The sequence below is a fragment of the Suillus bovinus genome, assembly GCF_016758785.1.
Source record: "Suillus bovinus strain UH-Sbo-P2 chromosome Unknown EDB93scaffold_1, whole genome shotgun sequence".
In the NCBI taxonomy this organism is placed as follows: domain Eukaryota; kingdom Fungi; phylum Basidiomycota; class Agaricomycetes; order Boletales; family Suillaceae; genus Suillus; species Suillus bovinus.
The window spans coordinates 730,064-749,956 of NW_024542057.1; the positions used below are offsets into that span (position 1 = coordinate 730,064).

Sequence of the window (19,893 nt, forward strand, 5' to 3'; positions counted from 1 at the left end):
CTAGTAGAAGAAATTAATGAGTAGAACAAACTGAGCTCTTTTGAATGGCTGTACGGCGAGAAAATAGAGGCACGTCCGCGTACTCGACTCGACAATGTGCGCTGACCAGTTACGGTGCTTACGCTACATGGGAAACATCTCGATTGAGTTTCTATTACTTACGTTATCTTGTCCTCTTAGACTTATGACTCCTGCGGATATTACTATGCAATGCGAAGATACGTTATATTAGTGATATTTAAGTGTACAGAAAATGTCTAAATGAGGAGGGATAGACCTGGAAGTGCAATCAGACAATGACATGATGATGATATATAGTAGTGGCGTCTAAAATCTGCGTGAACTGGTAGACGAACGATAGATAGATGTATCGGGCCGCCTTGAGTTGTAGGCTGACCCGACACCATATGGAGTGGAGAACTCAGACCAGGGGACAAACTGTGTGGAGGGTCTGGAAGAAGCCATGGAAGTCGCGGTGCGAGGTTTGGACCAAGATTGATATGCAATGCGCTCGTCGCTGAAGCGATTGAGGATCCGTACTATATCTGCCGTCATGAAATCTAGTTCTTTGATCTCTGTGGTAGAGAGGGTGTAGTCCTTGTTGAGTATGCCTTCATCCTCACATTCGCTCTCGCTCTCCTCTGAAGCCGAAATCTGGGTAGTCAGTGCTTGACGTCGCTTCCGTCGAGCCATCACAATACCCTCGAACACTCGAAGCATACAAGACTCCATGACGGTCTTCAAACGTTGGATATCATCCAATACATCGACATTCCCAACGATTGGCAACCAGCCATCACATTCCAGTCCTCGTTCAGTGACTTGGATCTCGTAGGCGCCAAAGAGCATGTAAGTCATTGGGTCCAGGCGGGTCGTGGTAATCAAATATGTTTGAGGACTGGAGCCGACCACCGACAAATTCTGTCGTTTTTCAGAAAATGCATAAAGCTGTTTTTCCACGGCCTGGTCATTCCCATCGGTGTGCTTGCGATGATTTACGCTGCCTGGATGTATAAAGGTCACCTGCATATAATTAGTCTATGAAACGAGAGGTCAATGACTGTATGAAGCTCACCTTGTCCCTCTGAGTACGATAAGTCATCTCGCCGGTCCGAACAGCATACTTTGGCTGCGAAGCTATTGCTATCAGAGCAGCCAGGAGAGGAAGGGATTTGCCATTAACGTTCAGATCAGGTGGTACGGTCGACTCCCGACTTCTAGACTCAATTGAGGTGACGTTCCCACCCGCAGAAACATCAATGACTCCTGCTTGGTACAGAGACTGCATCAAGTGCCCGCGGATCTTGGTAATCAAGAGTAGCGTTGGCTTTGAGAGGAAGTTGTCGTTACAGAAACGATTGGCTGCCGTATACTCGCCGCGACGCTGTATCTCGTTCCACGCGTTATAAGCGTTCAATATGGTAAGCGGATCTGACCTGAACCCGCTGGGCGACCATTTGTTCTTAATAGCAGCAGCCTTAGCCTTCAGGTGCATAGGGGAGAAAAATGGATCCCGATTGGTCAGAATGGCGGCGAGAGTAAGAGCCTGGTCGAGACACCGGAAAAAGCTTCCGTAAAGGACGAGCCTTCCCACTTGGACCTCCACAGGTAGTTGTAGTAGAACCTTTCCCAGTGACGTAAGGTTCTTGCCTTGATCCAGCGCACCTACCATTTGTAGGTTCTTCATAGCAGCGGCGACACGGTCAGGCTCAGGGGGTTCGATAGCGGCAGCGAGAACTTCTTCGACGTCCATCCCGGGGAAACTGAGAGCCTTGACGTGCATAACAACATTGCTTAGGTCGACGCGTTTCATTTCCACGGTTGGATGAGGATGAAGATTGGCTGCACGAGCCTTGCTGAGAATGCCGAAATACTCGCCGGGCCGGTGTCTACCCGCCCGCCCTGCTCTTTGGTTCAAGTTGGAGGACCCAACCCAGGCGGAGATGAGGGACGACATGTGACGGTCAGGATCGTATCGCTGTTCCTTGGTCCTCGCAGCGTCAACAACATAGACAACGTCAGGAATTGTTATGGAGGTCTCCGCAATATTAGTAGCCAGAATGATTCTACGAACACCCACTGGCGGGGGCTCAAAAATGACTTGCTGTTCGGACAGAGGAATGGTAGAGTGGAGAAGGTGAATGCTGTACTTTGAGGAGTCGTTGAAGTTGATATCCAAACTTCCACCAAGGAGAATCTTCTGAACTGCAGATATCTCGTCCCACCCAGGTAGGAAGACTAAAACATGTCCCGAGTTAGACCGCTGCAAGACATAGGATATGCTAGCTGCGACCAAGGGACACGGTAGTTCCAGTTCTTCATCTCTACCGCTCGGCACGCGGGTGTCTTCCTCTGTCATTGAGCGCCCACAAGACCGCGCATAAGCTTCCTCACGAGCGAGGTATTTAGAGACTAAGTCATCTTGGAACACCCAATTTAACGCGCGATGGTTTCTCAGTTCAGGGATGAAATCATCCATGAAGTGTTTCGTGACGGGATACGTGCGACCTGGGATCTCGATTACTTTTGCCGGTTCACCTCGCTCGTCAGGGAAGTACTCTTGGAACAGGGTAGGATCGATAGTGGCACTCATGAGGATGATCTTTAGTGGAATATTTCGAGCCTTGCGGTCATTCATAAGGCGCTTGAGAACAACAAGGAGGAGGTCGGTATCAACATCCCGCTCGTGGACTTCATCGACAACGATGTGCGTCACCTCGTCCATCCTGGCAGCCGATAGCCCGCCTTCAGCCATTGCTGACTGAAGTTTTTTGAGTAACACTCCCGTGGTGCAAAAAGTAACAGAACCATGCTCTTCTGGCAATTTGGACTCGAAACGAACGCTGTAGCCAATTGATCCTTTACCGACAACCTCCCCTCTCTCCTGAGCGACACGGTTAGCTACACTGAGTGCAGCAAGCCGACGTGGCTGAGTGCAAATGAGGTTGCAACGAGCACCCTCACCTCTGTCAATGTGGTCGTCCAGGAGTAGTTGTGGTATCTGCGTGGTTTTGCCTGAACCCGTCGCAGCCATGCAAATCGTGACATCATTCTCACGTATATGCGACACAAGCTCCTCCGATCGAGTATAGACGGGCAACGCAGCTCGTGTGTTCCGCATCTTTTCCATCGCTGGATCTGTGAGGTAGTTTTTTCTCCGTTCCCTGAGTTCTTCCGATCTTTGGGCCAAGAAACCCTGAGGAAACCTGCGGGCATAGGATGGTCGTGGGGTAGGAACAGGGATAGGTTGAGATCTCGGAGTGTCTGAGCCGCACTCAATAACGGGTCTGTTCCTGTATAAAGTGCTCTTTTTGATATCGTTGCTTAGCCTGTGTATCTCATCCTCGAGTTTTGTGCTAATCTGGAAGTAAACCTTCGGGGCTAGACCAAGGTCCTTCCCAGTTTTGGACGCTTCCACAAAAGTCTTCCACAGGTCAGGGTCACATTGCTGCAAATACTGCACAACATCCAAGTAGCACTGTATTTGAGCTGCTTTCTTGTTGGCGCCGGAGCCCATGCCGATCTTTTTGTCACCCACAGTCATAACGGCTTCCCAAGTTGATTTCATGCGCCCCTGACGCTGTTCTTCCAGCCCGATGTCAGGCTTTCCAAACGCATATCTGCGACAATAGTAGTCCATAAAGCTTCGCGCGCGCTCGTAGTCAATAACTGAACCATCGCTCAGCTCGATGACTTGTGGAGCAGAAATCGAGGGTGTTGAAGGCTTGGATTTGTCAAGCTGACCGCATTTATTAAAACCAGTTAAGTGATTTGCAATTTGTGACACATACCTGACCTGTATCATGAAGTTGATAGAGAGCTGAAAGCGCTGCAAGCCTCTCAGCATCTCTCCTTGCTCTATGATCGCCAATACCAAGCACTGGAAGAGTCGTATCGAGAGTAACGGTTGCCCTTTATAATGCTATAAGCACAAGCCAAATAATATCGCTAACAGATTCATTACCGACCTGTATACCCTCTCTGATGTACCAGAAACAATGCCCTCGACTGAATCATAAGCTGGTTGCTTGTCCAGGTGAGCGAGAGAAAAATTGGCGACCGGAGATTTTGGGTTGTCTACAAACACGGGCTTTATGTCAGGACGGGAGCCAAGATTCTTCCTGTGCTCCTGTTCAATAAATGCCGCGTCACGAATAGGGCCGTCAAGGTCTAGAAGTCTCGCTTTCGAGGGCTGTTCTTTGATCTTGCCCCTACTCCTCTCCACTCTACGCTTCGATGATTTTTTCTGAGACGACAAATCAGATACACGCACAAGCGTGCTACTGGATTTGGGTGAAGATGGCATCTCGAATGGAGGTGATACAGTAGCGTTGCGTTGCGTGCCTTGTGAGGATGCGGATTTTGTAGGAATATTTGTGAAAGCTCCCGCTAACTTTGGAGCTTTATTCGGCCATTGCTCTGAAGTGTGGGGCAAGCTACGTGACCGAGAATGATCGACACTTGCAGTATGGTTCTTCTGCACGCTTGCTGTCGCGTAACTGGCGAAGGGTCTTTTGAAAGAGGCTACGAAAAAAGAACGTTTCAATGTATCCAATGGCAGGAGGTGACGCCCGAATTGTCGAATAGCAAAGGCATGGATTATCATGATGACTTGAGATGATGAAAAGCCAATGGACCAATGGTGGACCAATGACGGGTAGTCTGGTCGGCCACGATTGCAGGAAGTGCCAACTAAAATCAAAATTGAACTCAAGTTGCTTTGTCATCATCAATGTCAGTGTGACATGTGTGACGGTGGATAATAAGCTGTTGTTGGTGTATAGTCTATTTACATGTTGTCTAATCGCTGCTTGAGAGCGTCCGCAATTCCATTCAGATATTTCAGTCGCACTGCTGCAACTTTAGTTTCCTCCCAGTTCTTTTCGGCTACAGATTTTGTGACTGCGCTCACAACTTCATTAATTTTGTCTGTGACCACAAGTGTCAGTACCTGCCAAACGTTCGCAAATGACAAAAACTCGCTATCATTGTCCTCTTCTATGGCGCGAATTCGCTCTATGTCGCCAGTTTCAATCTCCTCTCGGACTTCCATGATTTCGCTGATCAGTTCGGGATCCTCTAACGAATCTGCTTCTTCGATCATGAGGCCATTCCGCTGCAAAATATATTCTATGCGGTGCAAGGGTGACGACAGTGCTTTGTACGCAGTGTTCACCGTATTTGACATGTGAAGTGCGATAACTCGTTGGAACTGCTGAATAAATCTCCGCTAGTACTGTGAGTAGAATCACTCACTTCATTCTTCGTTGCCCACGCGTCTGGGTGCGATACCCTCTGTGCTTCAATGAAACGGCGTTTAAGAAGCGCAGCATCCACCACAAACGGGTTCGGCTCGTAAGGAAGACCCAGTATATCGTGGTATGATATTGAATCGTGGATCCTTGCAATATAATTGCAGTTCGGACAGGCAGGCAACGCAGTTGGAAGAATAGTCCCACATGATGGACACGTCTTAGTTAATGAAGTGACCACAGAGTGCCTTTGAGAAGATGAGCTAGCTTTGTCGGTGAATGCTCTTGCATGATATCTGTTCGACAGCGCCAACGGTCGATGAGTTGCTTGAGCAGCAGCGACCACACGGACAAGGATAGGACGGAACATTCGGATGAGGGGTACTTGTTGACTAAGCTAGAAGATGGAAATGAAAAGCATGGAAATTTCCTTTTTAGAACAATTTCGTCATGTGTGATATATTATTATTTTGTAGGACTTATATATAAGTACCGTACATAGAAGCTGACCATCACAGTAGCCACTGAGTACATGCTAGGCGAGCCTTTGGACAACATCATCATTCGTCCTCGCAATGTCGAGCAGTACTAGTGGTACCGGTGAGCTCCAAATCCAGGACTTGTGCTCGCTGGCCGGGCCTCAGTGGCTTGCTCCTCCCCAGGCAATATTAACGCTCGACGATCCTTCAGCCGCAGAGCCAGCACGTCGTCGTTTGGCTCCAAAGACTCGTCTGAGTATATTTTCTTTCCCTCCAAACCTTTTCTCCTGTTGCCGCTTTAGGCATCATGAACCACGACCAGCGGATGCAGAATCCGAGGCAGACAGCTCAAACAAGCCCATAGAGCAACTAGTACCACCTCTTGAACAAACCAACGATAATACCACCATAATTACTTTGGATATCTCAGGCATCTCAGATATCCCTGGCATAAATAAGGACGATTATCGTTGGGCTGTTGTATATGAGAATCAGAGAGGGTACGTACACCATTTACTCACTTATGTGTGGCAGATGCTAAGTATCATCCCAAGCCTCACCATACTCTCTTCCCCGTATTATTCACACCTATCACTGCTTCCCGTCGATCCTCCACAATTCACTATCCCGTCCGATTCTTTGAAACGATCTCAGCAACCGAACATATCTCTTTCCAATTACCCACTGCCCGATGGCACTTGGCGTTGGGTCTCCAGATCATGGATGATTGACATGCGCACAGACTCAGGAGAAGTTCAATATGACGGTTTTGAGTACAACTGGTTTTTTCGGGAGAAACACTGGCGCGCAGAGATCGGCAAATTAAGCACCGGTGCCTGGGTACGGAGAAGGCGATGGGTAAGACTGATGATGCGTCCGGCACAACATACAACAGCGCATTCGGGGGGTCCATCTCCATCCTCCAGCAAGAGCAGGCAGTCTGACCGGCCTTTGGACACAAGTATTGTCTCTCTCGTTCACCCTCAATCAGAGATCTCGCTTGACGAGGTTGCTTGTTCGGCCGACTTGGAATGGGAAGGAAGTGAACAAGATTGGGAGCGCTGTCACCGCCTGATGCGAAACCTCAGTCGAGATGGTCGCAAACTTGAGCTTTGGCGCATGTGGCTTTCGCCGTACCTCTCTGGTGTTTCTAATACCGACCCGGTGGACAAAGGGAAGCTTCCTGAATCTGATTCCTCTCCACCACTGAGGTTGGAAAATGATGCCTCGGACATCCAAACTCCACCTCTACGATACTTAGGAGCACTTCTTCAGAACCACGTATGCATCTCCATTGACAATTATATCGTCATTTGATATCACTTTCGTAGGGAGATGCAGTACTCCGATCGTTTGTCTTCCCAGATTCAAGAGCACAGTTCATCAGTCTCGTCAAACGCGCCGGTCTAGCTCGTGAATTAGGACAAAGTCTCGGAGATGGGTTCTTTTCTACTGAGGTTGACTTCTGGAGTTATTGGAAGGGCTTAGGCAAAGTACTTGACAAAGATGATTAAGCAGAGCGGGGTTGGGGTCGGAGCCAAGGACCGGAAGGAGAAGAGCTCTCTGATGAAGATGTCATGGCAAATTATTTTGGAACTAAATAGCAAGTCACAGAGTCACCGCGAGAGCGGTCAAAATTTTACGTGTGACTTCCATGGAGATCACCATACGGATCATATCGATATCATTATGCTAATCGTAATATGTGTAAATACTGTACAGCAGTACTTAAGGGTCGTGCAACACCAGTGTATATCGTTTTCGAACCGCTGAGCCCAGCGCCGTCTCCTCGGGTCATGGACTCGGAGCACATTGAACCAGATTCGGATCATAGCAAGACATCGTGGAGAAATAGCGCCAATATTAATACGAAGAATCTCTGGCTGGCAGATGACCCAGGTCATCTGGTGAAGGTCGCCCTTCGCACATATTCTCTCAGCCTATCTTCCTCTCTTGGTCCTGCACTACTTCCAGTTGTTCTTACCCTCGTCAATCCTTCATCCAGTCTGAAAACTCGCTTGGATTCATTCAGACGCGTGTTGAAACGCGAAGTGGGCCTTACAGGATTTCCATTCGCCATCACGATAGCCGTTTGTGGCGGAATTGCATTGAAGCACTTCCTGGAAGCACTAGGTGTCCACCATGTCGATAAACAAGACAATCCAGAAGTTCGACAACAGCCAGTGGTAAACTCCACATTCCAACGACGTGCAACAGTCCTCTCGCTCGTGACTCAGGCATGCTCAGGCATATCTAACTCCACCCCCTCCCAGAAAGCGTTCCTGTCAAATGTTTTGTCCTCAACAATCGCATTGTTCTTGCTCCAAAGGACTCGTCAACCATTCGCAACCTTGGGATTGACGCTCTTGTTTTTCTGTCGTGCAACCGATGCATTCATGCAACATTTCTTGTTCATGGATTCAGCACGGAAATCTATCCTATTCAACATTTCCGCAAATCGATCGAAGCCAACTGGATCATCTGTTGATTTACAATCACCTGCTGAAGGCGATGGAAAAACTAAGAAGTGGCATCAAAATAGAGCTGTATGGCTGGACGCTGTTGTATTTTGGGCCTGCAGTGCTAGGTACGTGATATCTAGCATGCTTGATGTCAATATATTCATGCAATATCAGAATCATGTGGTGTTTCTTCTACCAGCCGCATAGGTGCTTACCATGAAAATAAATCGGATTAGTGTCTAAATCCACTCTTTTACAGACTTCCCCCTTCTTATGTAAAATGGTTAGTAGATCAACATACCGGGAAGCTCTCGCTCATCGTTTTATGATCATTCACTTATCAGGATATCATCCATAGCCAACGTAGACAAACGGCTGCTGGACGCCTTGCGTGCTATGCGTTCTAAAGAATGGGTTTATGGCCACAGTTCCATCCATTCTCACCTCCTGATGTCATATGCCAAGGATCGCGGATACCCTTCATCTTGGGGCGATCCACATGTCTTGCCTGCATGTGGTGGTACAGATGCGGACGTGGTCTGGAAGGCGCTTGGAGTACCTGGCCGGAGTGGTGTAGGTGGATTGCCCTGTGAACTACTGCATTCCCGCGTTACAACGCGGTGGGGTCTCGACAACAGCTGTTTTACAAATGTTGGCGTGAGATTTTTTCAAACTTTCATCGAGGCTATGGCTCTATACCTGCCTGTAAGTGTATGGCCTGGAGCGCACTGCAATACACCGCTAATCATGTTTGAAGGTCCACTTTCTTCCTCTCCTTTTTACTCGCCCTAGCTCTATCCTCCAGCGTCATCGCGCCATTCGCGCTCTGCTAGGTGCAATCCGCAGTGCAACATTCCTCTCCACCTTCCTGTCGTCATATTTCTTCACTGCTTGTCTTATACGTACCTTGGTGCTGGCAAAACTGTTCCCGTGGATCCCTCATGACGTGTGGGATGGGCCATACGGCAGTATTCTTGTGGGATCGCTCACGTGTGGTTGGAGTATACTTATCGAGAACACGCGGAGACGGGGAGAGATGGCCTTGTATGTGTTGCCCAGGGCCGTCAAAGCATCTTTACCGGCCAAGTGGACTACAGGTAATCATGCCGGTGCGAGGCTGGTTGAGCGGTTAGTATTCTTAAAGAATATTTTCCTTGCGGTGCTGACGGGATGCAATAGAATCGTGTTTGTTCTGTCGCTGGCTTCACTGCTCACCTTTGCAGTCCATGAACCAGCATCTTTGAGAGGTCTGTCACGATGGACCCTCGCTTTTGTCATGAGGGGGCCAAATGTTGGGTGGTGGAAAAAACGCAAAGAACAGATTGAGAATTGTCCTCAGATGCCTATTTCTCCATCCTCCAACTCAATCTCCACACAAAGCGTCCATCATTTGTAGGACGCTCTATAATGCCAACTTAACCCGCGGCAATCCAGCTCCGAGATTGGAGGATTTAGGAGGATTCGCGCACATCGCGAGCAGTGCTCCGATTTATTGTTTCCGCATACTTTGCAGTCGCCCAGATATATCACTGAATATACCATAAAATCATTTCCAGTGGATATCCTTACGTATCTCACTTACATTTTATTAACTAGCCGCTCCAAAGGTGTAACATGTGGTCGTAGAATGAGCAACTCCCGATCAGTGTCTCCCCATCTACACCTGGAGGAGCGAATGACCAGTCTGCGCCGTATGCTAGCGACTTGTGGTCATCAAACCGCTTCACAATTTCCCACATTACATCTTCTCCGTGGTGGGCCTTCGCCACTTTGAAACCGTCGTGCATGCTTGCAATGAGAAGATCCTCTTTACGACTAGGTGACGGATGCCACTTGACACGCCACGCACCCCCTCCAACATCTCCTTGGACAAGCGGTACCAGCGGCTTCCGAGTGTCAAAAATGCAAACGCTATTATCGTAACTGTGCGCGAATTTAAAAGCCATGATATCGATAGCAAAGCAAGACCTACTACCTTCCGACGGCTATGATATATTCGACGTGTGGATGGCTCTGGATAGTTGTGACACCTGCATTAAATCTTCGAGGGTATGAGAAATAAACAGACATGTGGAGATAGTTACATGCCGCTTATTTGTAAAGATGGGCTGGCTAAAACTTTGTCGAACATCCCAGCCCTTCATAGTTAAGTCGTCTCCACCCGAATAAATGATGGACGTATCCCAATAGTTCCAAGCAGCAATCCAAGGTTCGTAATCGTGTGCGTGCCACCGGTTGACGATAGTCAAATTGCCGGTCGAATCAGGATTCAGAACGCATAGCGAGCCGTTTGACAAGGAAACCACCAGAGAACCGTGATTGCTATCTCAGAATCCTGAGTCAGAATTACCTGCAGTCTCTCGAGCTAGCGTACTTCGTAGGGTATCTTCGGGTAGACCAATCTAAGGAAAGGCACAGAACATCTGATGGTGCGCAGGATACACTCTGAAGTGCCTTGAGCTGGCGCTAAAATCTCTGGGTCACGATTTATGCAATTAAAATACATCAGAAGTCACCTCTTCTTTGTGCCATTCATGAAGGGTAACGTTCCCTTCTGAGTCTGCAATTCCGAGTACTGGAGAGGCCGTTTGAGATGTATGACACCTATGGTTGTCCAGATATTGATATTGACATTTAATACGTCTCGAGCGGATCTCACCATTTCTGGTCGAGGACAGCTGGAAGACTGATTTCCTGAATTTGGGATCTTGATGATGGATGTTAAACCAGTGATTAGCAGAAGTCGATTTGTTTGCTTACACTCCTCTGTCCTCTGTTACCTGCAATACAAGACACCTGCCACGACGGACTTGACTTTGTTTTTTTGCCGTAGGTTCGTGATCTGATTTAGTGGGGGACTGTTCTAATCGATAGGTCCCGCAAACAAAGATATCAGAAGCACTCTCGTGAGGGCAGAACTCGATCGAATCTGCGGGCCAGACGGTGTCCAATGCGACCATTGGAGAAGAGGAAATGCTACCGTAGTGCCCGTAGCCTAAGGTCCTAGTAAGACTGTTCGCTGTCACGTGCTTAGGCGCCCGGGTGATATACTGGAGTCCAGGTCTGCCCAGGTCTTTGCACTGCCACGTGTAATGATATCATCACCAGCAAATTCTAGAATGCATTCGATAAAGGAGTCACTTGCTCCCTGCTTCTGGATCATACTACTGCTAACCAAAGTTGATAAAAAGCTCAGTCAAGAAGTCGTTGTTACCAATTTTATCTTCTGCAAGTTCACTTTCCCCCTTCACCATGAACTTTGATTTCACCGATAAAACTCAACAATCTCTCTCGGCTGCTATTCAACTAGCAAAGGATTACTCCAATGCTCAACGTATGTGTTCATACTCTCCTGATAATTAACTGCTATTCACTCGTTCTCCAAAGTTCACCCTGCCCATATAGCTGCAGCTCTTTTGAATGAGGGTGCGGGTGATGATTCACCAGGCAGTCTGTCCAACACTGGTGCAAGCTCCCTATTCTCTTCTGTTCTACAAAAGGCTGGTGGAGATCCAGTACGTATTCACTATGTATGCTAGCATGGTATGCAATGCTCACCCGCCTCATGACAGGTCATTGTAAAGCGTGGACTTCAGAAGATCATTGTCAGACTACCCTCGCAATCACCAACTCCTGAGGAGGTCTCCATGAGCGCCGGTGCATTGAAAGTTTTGCGCGAGGCCCAATCGTTACAGAAAACCATGCATGATTCCTACATTGCGCAGGACCATATAATTATCGCGCTCTTGAAGGACCCGTCGATATCATCTATCATCAAGGAAGCAGGTCTCACCGAGGCCGCCTTGAAGACAGCTATCGAACAGACTAGAGGAAACCGCCGAGTGGAAAGTAAGAACGCAGAAGCGGGATTTGATGCCCTGCAGAAATATGCGGTCGACTTGACTGCTCTTGCTGAGGAAGGGAAGATCGACCCCGTTATTGGCAGAGATAATGAGATCCGTAGAATCATTCGTATTCTTTGCAGAAGGTAAAATTCATTTTTTTCTGTTATTAGTATAACCCAAGCTCACCTTCTCCAGAACAAAGAATAATCCTGTGCTTATTGGCGAGCCTGGCGTTGGGAAGACATCCATAGCAGAGGGTCTTGCTCAGCGCATTGTCAACCGGGATGTGCCAGCCAGCCTAATTGGGCGCTTGTTTTCGCTTGATATGGGCGCGTTAATGGCTGGTGCGAAGTACAAAGGCGAGTATGAGGAACGCATCAAGTCAGTTTTGAGTGAAGTGGAGAAATCATCCGAGGACGGCCAAACTATCATTCTCTTTGTGGATGAGCTTCACCTCATTATGGCTGGTCGAGGTTCCGAAGGCGGTGGCATGGATGCAGGCAACCTCTTTAAACCGCTTCTGGCTAGAGGCAAGCTGCGTTGTATTGGGGCTACCACACTAAACGAGTACCGGAAGTATATCGAGACAGATGCTGCTCTAGAAAGAAGATTTGCACAAGTTTTGGTGAACGAACCCACTGTTCCCGAGACAATCAGCATTCTTAGAGGTATTCGGGAGAAGTACGAGGTTCATCATGGTGTTCGAATTTTGGACGGTGCCCTGATCTCTGCTGCAACTCTGGCCCATCGTTATCTGACTTCGAGACGTCTTCCTGATGCCGCCATTGACCTCGTCGACGAAGCTTGTGCAAGGTATGTTTTATTAATATCTCTCACGGAACCATCTTACGATTTGTGTTAGTGTCCGTGTTACTCGAGAGACGGCACCCGAAGCCATTGATAAGCTTCAACGTCGTAAGCTCGAACTGGAGGTTGAAATTCATGCTTTGGAACGCGAGAAAGATCAGGCCAGTCAGGAGCGTCTAGGCGCAGCTCGCAAAGCCATTGCTGATGTTGACGACGAATTACAACCGCTCCGGGCTGCCTATGAGGCTGAAAAGCGCAAAGGCGACGAAATTAACGAAGTTCGGAGGAAGATAGACAATCTACGCGCCAAGGCGGATGAGGCGGAGAGAAGGTACGCCTGCCCTTCTGCATTAATCCAGCATTTTTTTAACCACATCACATATTAGATATGACCTTGCAACTGCATCTGACCTTCGCTATTATGCCCTGCCAGACCTTCAGAATCGCCTGGAAGCTCTTCAAGCCAAAAAGTTTGAAGAGGACGCCAAGCTCGGTGGAGGTACAGATACCGTCACTCCTGAACAGATAGCAGAAATTGTCGGACGGTGGACGGCTATTCCAGTCACACGTTTGATGTCAACCGAAAAGGAGAAACTCCTTCGCATGGAACGTATCCTTGCCGATCATGTTGTCGGACAGCCGGAACCTGTGAAAGCTGTCGCTAACGCTATCCGGCTCTCGAGGAGTGGATTGGCTAATGCTCAGCGGCCCATTGCCAGCTTCCTGATGGCCGGTCCTTCCGGAACAGGAAAGACGTTGCTCAGCAAAACCGTAAGATGGTGTAACTTCGTCGTAACTAAAGTCACTAACCGAAACCTTGGCAGCTCGCCACTATTCTCTTTGACACCCCTGATGCTATGATTCGCATCGATGGTTCTGAATATTCTGAGAAGCATTCTATCGCACGTCTTATCGGCGCCCCGCCTGGTTATGTTGGTCATGATGCTGGAGGACAACTTACTGAATATGTTAGGCGCAAACCCTATTCCATTGTCCTCATCGACGAGATTGAGAAGGCTTCGCGAGAATTCGTCACGCTCTTCCTTCAGGTTCTCGACGATGGCCGACTCACTGATGGACAGGGTCGCGTTGTTGACTTCCGAAACACTGTTATCATCATGACGTCAAATCTAGGTGCTGCATTCTTGAACGACGTAGCTCAGGGTCCAGTAACTCCGCAGACCAAGCAGCTAGTCATGGGGGCAATAACGGCCCACTTTCCACCCGAGTTCATTAACCGTATAGATGAGATCGTCGTCTTCGTAAGTCACCGCATGCATCTTAGGTTCTAAATTTCTTACACTATGGATCAGCGTGCGCTTTCCAGAAACAGCATGCTCAAGATCGTGGACTTGAGGCTCAAGGAAATCCAAGACCGCCTAGCCGATAAGAAAATAGTTCTTGACATTGATAACGAGTCGAAAAGATACTTGGTGTCCATCGGGTACTCGACGACATACGGAGCAAGACCGTTAAACCGCGCTATCCAAAGCGAACTCCTGAATCCTTTGTCGGTGATGCTGCTTTCTGACCGCATTCGCGACGGGGAGACCGTGTCTATTCGGTTCGACGCCCCCCGCAACAAACTTGTTGTCATGCCCAATCATGAAGGTCAGGCCGATATTGATGCAATGGATGAAGATTGGGATGAAGATAATGACATTGAGATAGAGGAGATGGACTAAGGGACGTGTGCGCTTCTACATTATGGTACCCAAACACTGTATCACATAGCATTCTACATTATGACATAGCACTGCAGTCTTTGCAATTGTAGGGACAAATCTCTGTGACATTAATCGACTTTCCTTTCTTGGCAAATTTGCGACATCTCTCGCTTTTCGGGTTCGGCCGTAGTCTCGATGTCCGCAACCATGCTTGGCCGTCGTCTGGCGCATCGCGCCTCTCAGCTGAAGGTGCTGAGTCGTTCTTCTTCTTCTTCTGCTGCAAACACTATAACACCTATTTCCGCTTCTTCATCACCCGTCACGAACCAAGCACCAAATCATCCAACGACATGGACAACCAGCCAGAGACCGCGCGCGGTCGCCATGTCAGGTCCACGTTTTGAGCAAACTGTTCTCGAACTCCAGCCCAACCCATTGAGCGCGATGGAGATGGTTAACAATGAGCCTATCCGTGTTGTGCATGGGCGGAAAGCTGTTTGTGATGGTGGTCAGTGATACTTTTTCTTCCCAGCTTGAGCGTCGGCGTGACGATTTGTTACAGGAGGAGGACCTCTTGGTCATCCCAAGATATTTATCAACCTGGTTTGTATTGGTACTTTTGGACGCTACGTGCCATAATTGACATTCTCTTTCAGGACAAACCTGGTGCTCGGCCATGCGGGTAAGTATTGTCATGGCTTGGCTTGATTGTCGTTACTAACCAATCTGTTGTTTGTAATTTACCTTCAGTTACTGGTATGTGACTTTTTTCCCCAGCTGGACTTCGAGCTCACACGTATGTCTTCCAGCGGTCTCCGCTTTGAACAAGTTCCACATGACCACTAGGATGTCAAACTATAATTAGTAGCTGGTCTGACATATGACTAAATCAAATATTTTTCATCCCGTGTCAAACAATATTTATTTTGCATGTTTCTAATTGCCGCCTACTATTGCAAATGTGGGTAAAAGTACAGCGGCGCTCTACAACGCCCAACCAGACTAAATATGCTACTAGAATGGGGTAAGTATGGTAAGATAAACCAGGAGGAAATACTAGAGTCACAGTGAATCCGGGCGATATGCCTGATCAACCTCCTGGGTTCGGTGAGATACGGTTTAGAGGCCCACATGGGCGATAAGAACGAATTGATGCAGCAATGAATGGTTTGTATGTCCACCGGTTGAACGTTCCTAACCTCACAAGGCCTAATAAATAAAACCAAAAGGAGAGTGGTGATGCCACCAGCATCAGTCATCTTCCGGCGAATGGAAGGACATGGGCGATAGTGGAGGGTATTCCCCTTCTGCAACCGCCTCCAGTTGAGAAAAAGGGGGGAGAGAGTGTGGTGATGATAAATGATCACTGGGCGATGTTGGTAATGGAGTCTAACATGGAAGTCAGCTCTACTTGAGGTGTAGAGCTGGAGCTTGACTTACCACTTTGAATATCGGATTTATGACAGATTGAGGGTCTATCCCTGGACTTGGAGGGTGACCATACAACTGCCCGTTACATTCATATGACTTATGAGAAGACGAAGGATATCGTATCATTGGAGGACCCATGTATGATGAGTGTTGTGGACTGGAAGAATCGGTACGAATCCACGGCCGTGGTGATGGCGATAAGGAAAGGAGATTGAGAGGTGGAGGTGAGGATGCTCCCGATGCAGAAGATGTTGTATCAACAGAGGCACGAATGCAGAAGTCATTGAATTGATGATCCAGAGAGATGGAATTTGACGACCGAGCAGAAGTAGGGAAATCATCAAAGGATGTTGTCCCCGTGCGTAGTGAGGAAGCGGATGTCATTCGGTTAATTCCATACAGCGTTGGTCTTCGCGTCCGTGACGGGCCAGGGTCGCTATCGACTGTAGCGAACGAGATGGCGGACATTCGGCTTAAGCTGTGGACGTCTGATGAAGACATGGAATGATCGTCATCAAAGCCTCTTCGTCGGACTTTCGTCAAACGCTCATCCCGTAACCCCCACCGATCGTTGGGAGCCAGCGTCCCGTCGATAGGATGGATATATCGACCCGAAGCAGCATTAAGAGTCGGCGACGACACTTTCGCACTTCCTTGGGTCTCCTTCTGTCGAATAGGACCAGAAGCGGAAACCTTGCTCTTCTCCATCTCGTCGTAGGGCGTTCCTCGCTGGTGGGAATTTAGCAAACTGGCATGTGTCTGCCACCTCCACTCCAACTCGTTCCGCGAAGTAGTTTGCATGTACATCTGGCTGCGTTTCTGCATGACCGCACGAGCCTGCTCCCTCTGTGTCCGTTCTGCCATTACGCGACGCTGCTTTTCCGCTTCGCGCAATTGTCGCTCGGCTTCCTTCTTGATAGCTTTGGCATTTTTACGAGCTGAGCCGTTCATGGGCTGTAACTCTGCCATTGATGGACTATCCGAGCTAGTAGATTGTGTACGCTTGAGCGACGGTGTTGAGTTGGAAGATGCACCCGGTACTTCGTCGACGGGAGGAAGTTGCTGATGGACTTTCTCTCCGTGTCCAAACATGGAAAGACCCCATTTGGAGGGCTTCTTCCCAAGACTGAAGTGAAGCTTGCTGCTGAGTTTGACGCTTGGCGATTGGGTAGCATCATGGGGAGGCATCGGATGGTCGGGTTCGACGCGGGGACGAGTCGGGTACTCCGGTACCATCGGCGAAGATTGTACTTCCATCGGGTAGCCCGCATGGTAAGCATCGAGAAGGGGCTCTGCCTGTGGAGAAGATACCTCCATCTGATCGGAGTCACTACGTGTGTGACTAGCCCATGAGGAGGAAGCGCCTCCTTGAGCGCGTACTTCTTCTGGAATGTCCGAGTAATGCGAATGCGAATGTATGCGTGGATCGACGACATATTCGGATGTTTTATGTGAGGTAGGTGTGTGGATAGTCGAGGTAACAAAGGAGGGGACAAATGCGGAGCGATGGGAGGAGGAAGCATCGGGTATATGTGACGGGTGCAGGCTTGGGGGTTGATGGTAGGGTGATCTCGGGGCGGAGTGATGTGAATGTGACGGAGGAATGCTGCGTGGTGAAGCAGAAGGGGTGATGTGATATATGCCGTTCGAGACGGATCTCAATGACGTTTGTGGCAGAGTTTGTGTGTGAAGAGCAGGAGGCATCGGAGGACCATTCCCTGGTAGAGCCTCAATAAGGTAGGGGTGTTCGAGACACTGTCGACTCGTAAGACGACTATCAGGATCATACTTCAGTAAGTCTGATATACAATCAATAAGTTTGCGAGGGACACTGCGGTCAAAATACGAAGAGAAGTCTCGAGGAGTGCTCTGACATGTCATGTCAGCAATATTCACCAAGTACATAATATTGCAGCAACCGACCTTTGGAAAAGCGAAATTAAATTGTTTCGCCATCTTGAGTCCTCTGCTCCATTTGCCACCACCAAGGGATCTACCGCGGAGATCTGTTCCATGGTCTGCAGGATCCCCGAGAACCTCACATATGCGATGTATTTGGTCTATTTGACCAGATCCTGGAAATAATGGTCGAAGGTTGACTAACTCAGCCATGATAGTACCAAGAGCCCACATATCCACTGGGTTCGAATAATCTCGACTGAGAAGTAACACCTCTGGGGCTCGATACCAACGGGTTGAGACATATTCGGTGTATGGCGGTGAACTGAGTGTCTCTCTCGCAAGCCCAAAATCGGCCAGCTTGATGATCGCGACGACATCCTTCTCCGTAGGTGCATTTGGAGGGGCTACCGGAGATAGTGAACGATATTCGAAGAGACCCGTTGTCGTAACGAGGACATTCTCGGGCTTCATATCACGATGGAAATAACCTGAAGAATGTATATGGTGTAAACCCGAAACGATTTGGCGAAAAATAGAAGCGACGAGGCCGCCAGCAAGGGTACGGCCTTTTCTCGCCTTAATCAGATGATATAAATTCCCTTCCATGGACTCGAAGACGAAATAGAGCTCCTTAGTATCTGGAAGCAGAAAAAAATCATAGAGTGGAATGATGCAAGGGTGAAATGGTATTGCGCGTAATGACTGAAAGAGTTTGTGAGAATGGGAGGCGATGACTAAATGTTCATTGACATACTTCAAGTTCCTTTAGCTTTTTACATTCGTCCCAACCCCCTTCCCACTTCTTTTTCATCCTCTTGACGGCGACAAGACGCTTTCCAGCCCATTCTGGTCTAGCGCCGCCGCCGCATTGCATAGGAGAGAGTGGTGTATTGGGCGGTAGCGTCCCATGCCAATCACACAACAAGACTGTTCCAAAAGAACCGTCGCCCAGGGTCTTGATTGGTGTATAAGAGCGATGTGAACCTTGAGGTTAAATTGTGAATATGAGAAACAAGATTAAGATATTCAAGAGGACTGACTGGAACGAGAGTCTCCGACTTGGAGTTTTCCATTCTGTATAGAAACAGAAGGTATACCAATGACAGAAACTGTCTCCTTTGGCTGAGATGAAGCTGCCGATTTGTGGGATTGGGAAGGTGGTGGTGGTGGGTGAAAGCTACCATTTGTCTGGTGGATAGTATGTCCATTTGTCTGGTGATTGTTGTGGGAGTCGTAGTGTGTATTTGAGTGACCATTGCTCTGGTGGGCATGATTCGAGGATGTGAACATGATACGCAGAGCATTGCCTGGCGATGGAAAGTGGGAAGGAGAATTTAACGAAAGGGCCAGCACGGATGCTGAGGCTAAGGGAACATACGACGAAGAAGACAATAAGTGATGATAAGAAATGTACCGAATGCTCGCAATTAGCTAGACGAGGACTGCGACTAGGACGAACTCGAAAAAACAGACAAGTGTTAGAGACAAGAGAGTGGAAAAGGCGAAGCGAGGAGGTTTAGTCGAAAGAAGCATCTTCATCGCCAGACTAGGGAACACTACTAAAGCTGTGCTACAACCGAAATCAATGGCTCTCCCCCTCCCTCCCCTCCCTTCCCTCTCGACCTCGATACGATGAGTACATTTCATTCCGTGGGCTACATATCACACAACTGGTACGTTCAATAACTTCATACACACGCTAAAAACTAGTTATATAGCCCGTAGGAATTTTTTGGTGAGTCTCAGTTCGTCTCACTGGTTCCTCCCTAACACATGTCTTTCCCAGCTTTTTGCCGGATTCAACCGGACCTCACTGTGTTGCCCAAATATTCGGTCCCGTTCTCCTCCATCCTGCGTACCACCGAGGCTTGTCTGGCTGGCTACCCTTAAACCCTACGCAATCATCTTCTCGTTATGTAGTCCAGAGCTTCTCAGAACCACACCGTGGCAATTTTTTCATGACACCCCAACGGCACTTTAATTATCTCTCAGCAACCGCTTGGCCTCTCCTTCTCCAACCTGCCCATGATCGATGATGCATACAGCCA

At 48.5% G+C, this 19,893-nt stretch overlaps 8 protein-coding genes across 8 annotated transcripts; 4 read left to right on the forward strand and 4 right to left on the reverse strand.

The window, feature by feature from the left end:
• Positions 1-166: 166 nt before the first annotated feature.
• EDB93DRAFT_21591 (P-loop containing nucleoside triphosphate hydrolase protein) lies at positions 167-4,141 on the reverse strand. The gene is made up of 2 exons (XM_041455744.1): positions 1,076-4,141; positions 167-1,023 (listed from the first exon to the last, which is right to left on the reverse strand). Exons 1-2 carry the CDS (start codon positions 3,845-3,847, stop codon positions 328-330), a joined length of 3,468 nt encoding a protein of 1,155 aa, XP_041313595.1. The 5' UTR covers positions 3,848-4,141; the 3' UTR covers positions 167-327.
• A 568-nt stretch (positions 4,142-4,709) lies between these two features.
• Positions 4,710-5,661, reverse strand: EDB93DRAFT_1112307 (uncharacterized protein). Its single transcript, XM_041448125.1, has 3 exons — positions 5,257-5,661; positions 4,984-5,212; positions 4,710-4,929 (listed from the first exon to the last, which is right to left on the reverse strand). The coding sequence occupies exons 1-3, from the start codon at positions 5,620-5,622 to the stop codon at positions 4,790-4,792; spliced, it is 735 nt and encodes a 244-aa protein (XP_041313596.1). The 5' UTR covers positions 5,623-5,661; the 3' UTR covers positions 4,710-4,789.
• Positions 5,662-5,754: 93 nt separating this feature from the next.
• On the forward strand, positions 5,755-7,487 carry EDB93DRAFT_1112311 (uncharacterized protein). The gene is made up of 3 exons (XM_041448126.1): positions 5,755-6,231; positions 6,286-7,012; positions 7,063-7,487. Exons 1-3 carry the CDS (start codon positions 5,828-5,830, stop codon positions 7,243-7,245), a joined length of 1,314 nt encoding a protein of 437 aa, XP_041313597.1. The 5' UTR covers positions 5,755-5,827; the 3' UTR covers positions 7,246-7,487.
• Positions 7,488-7,527: 40 nt separating this feature from the next.
• Positions 7,528-9,589, forward strand: EDB93DRAFT_1244633 (uncharacterized protein; the record flags this gene model as incomplete). Its single annotated transcript, XM_041452234.1, has 6 exons — positions 7,528-8,318; positions 8,368-8,400; positions 8,453-8,476; positions 8,538-8,898; positions 8,951-9,321; positions 9,373-9,589. The coding sequence occupies 6 exons, from the start codon at positions 7,528-7,530 to the stop codon at positions 9,587-9,589; spliced, it is 1,797 nt and encodes a 598-aa protein (XP_041313598.1).
• Positions 9,590-9,785: 196 nt separating this feature from the next.
• Positions 9,786-11,153, reverse strand: EDB93DRAFT_1074830 (WD40-repeat-containing domain protein; the record flags this gene model as incomplete). The annotated part of the gene is made up of 7 exons (XM_041445124.1): positions 9,786-10,116; positions 10,169-10,234; positions 10,258-10,515; positions 10,568-10,659; positions 10,710-10,797; positions 10,853-10,900; positions 10,954-11,153. The coding sequence occupies 7 exons, from the start codon at positions 11,151-11,153 to the stop codon at positions 9,786-9,788; spliced, it is 1,083 nt and encodes a 360-aa protein (XP_041313599.1).
• Positions 11,154-11,445: 292 nt separating this feature from the next.
• Positions 11,446-14,530, forward strand: EDB93DRAFT_1073636 (P-loop containing nucleoside triphosphate hydrolase protein; the record flags this gene model as incomplete). The annotated part of the gene is made up of 8 exons (XM_041445028.1): positions 11,446-11,527; positions 11,581-11,708; positions 11,766-12,181; positions 12,234-12,851; positions 12,901-13,176; positions 13,232-13,616; positions 13,670-14,107; positions 14,159-14,530. 8 exons carry the CDS (start codon positions 11,446-11,448, stop codon positions 14,528-14,530), a joined length of 2,715 nt encoding a protein of 904 aa, XP_041313600.1.
• Positions 14,531-14,619: 89 nt separating this feature from the next.
• Positions 14,620-15,639, forward strand: EDB93DRAFT_21919 (zinc-finger domain-containing protein). Its single transcript, XM_041455750.1, has 5 exons — positions 14,620-15,020; positions 15,075-15,115; positions 15,169-15,194; positions 15,263-15,268; positions 15,322-15,639. Exons 1-5 carry the CDS (start codon positions 14,708-14,710, stop codon positions 15,356-15,358), a joined length of 423 nt encoding a protein of 140 aa, XP_041313601.1. The 5' UTR covers positions 14,620-14,707; the 3' UTR covers positions 15,359-15,639.
• Positions 15,441-19,411, reverse strand: EDB93DRAFT_1217055 (Pkinase-domain-containing protein). The gene is made up of 5 exons (XM_041451078.1): positions 18,886-19,411; positions 18,600-18,829; positions 17,867-18,547; positions 15,953-17,812; positions 15,441-15,901 (listed from the first exon to the last, which is right to left on the reverse strand). Exons 1-5 carry the CDS (start codon positions 19,133-19,135, stop codon positions 15,764-15,766), a joined length of 3,159 nt encoding a protein of 1,052 aa, XP_041313602.1. The 5' UTR covers positions 19,136-19,411; the 3' UTR covers positions 15,441-15,763.
• Positions 19,412-19,893: the final 482 nt, after the last annotated feature.

Bases quoted from the DNA above. Each gene is read 5' to 3' on its own strand.
- EDB93DRAFT_21591 (XM_041455744.1), bottom strand. From the start codon at position 3,847: ATGCTGAGAGGCTTGCAGCGCTTTCAGCTCTCTATCAACTTCATGATA. The intron at 1,024-1,075 runs GTGAGCTTCATA...AATTATATGCAG, and splicing joins ATCGTACTCAGAGGGACAAG to GTGACCTTTATACATCCAGG.
- EDB93DRAFT_1112307 (XM_041448125.1), bottom strand. From the start codon at position 5,622: ATGTTCCGTCCTATCCTTGTCCGTGTGGTCGCTGCTGCTCAAGCAACT. The intron at 5,213-5,256 runs GTGAGTGATTCT...TTTATTCAGCAG, and splicing joins CGTGGGCAACGAAGAATGAA to TTCCAACGAGTTATCGCACT. The intron at 4,930-4,983 runs GCGAGTTTTTGT...TTGTGGTCACAG, and splicing joins CATAGAAGAGGACAATGATA to ACAAAATTAATGAAGTTGTG.
- EDB93DRAFT_1112311 (XM_041448126.1), top strand. From the start codon at position 5,828: ATGTCGAGCAGTACTAGTGGTACCGGTGAGCTCCAAATCCAGGACTTG. The intron at 6,232-6,285 runs GTACGTACACCA...TATCATCCCAAG, and splicing joins GTATATGAGAATCAGAGAGG to CCTCACCATACTCTCTTCCC. The intron at 7,013-7,062 runs GTATGCATCTCC...TCACTTTCGTAG, and splicing joins GAGCACTTCTTCAGAACCAC to GGAGATGCAGTACTCCGATC.
- EDB93DRAFT_21919 (XM_041455750.1), top strand. From the start codon at position 14,708: ATGTCCGCAACCATGCTTGGCCGTCGTCTGGCGCATCGCGCCTCTCAG. The intron at 15,021-15,074 runs GTCAGTGATACT...GATTTGTTACAG, and splicing joins GAAAGCTGTTTGTGATGGTG to GAGGAGGACCTCTTGGTCAT. The intron at 15,116-15,168 runs GTTTGTATTGGT...ATTCTCTTTCAG, and splicing joins CCAAGATATTTATCAACCTG to GACAAACCTGGTGCTCGGCC.
- EDB93DRAFT_1217055 (XM_041451078.1), bottom strand. From the start codon at position 19,135: ATGTTCACATCCTCGAATCATGCCCACCAGAGCAATGGTCACTCAAAT. The intron at 17,813-17,866 runs GTCGGTTGCTGC...ATGACATGTCAG, and splicing joins TTAATTTCGCTTTTCCAAAG to AGCACTCCTCGAGACTTCTC. The intron at 15,902-15,952 runs GTAAGTCAAGCT...CTTCCATGTTAG, and splicing joins TAAATCCGATATTCAAAGTG to ACTCCATTACCAACATCGCC.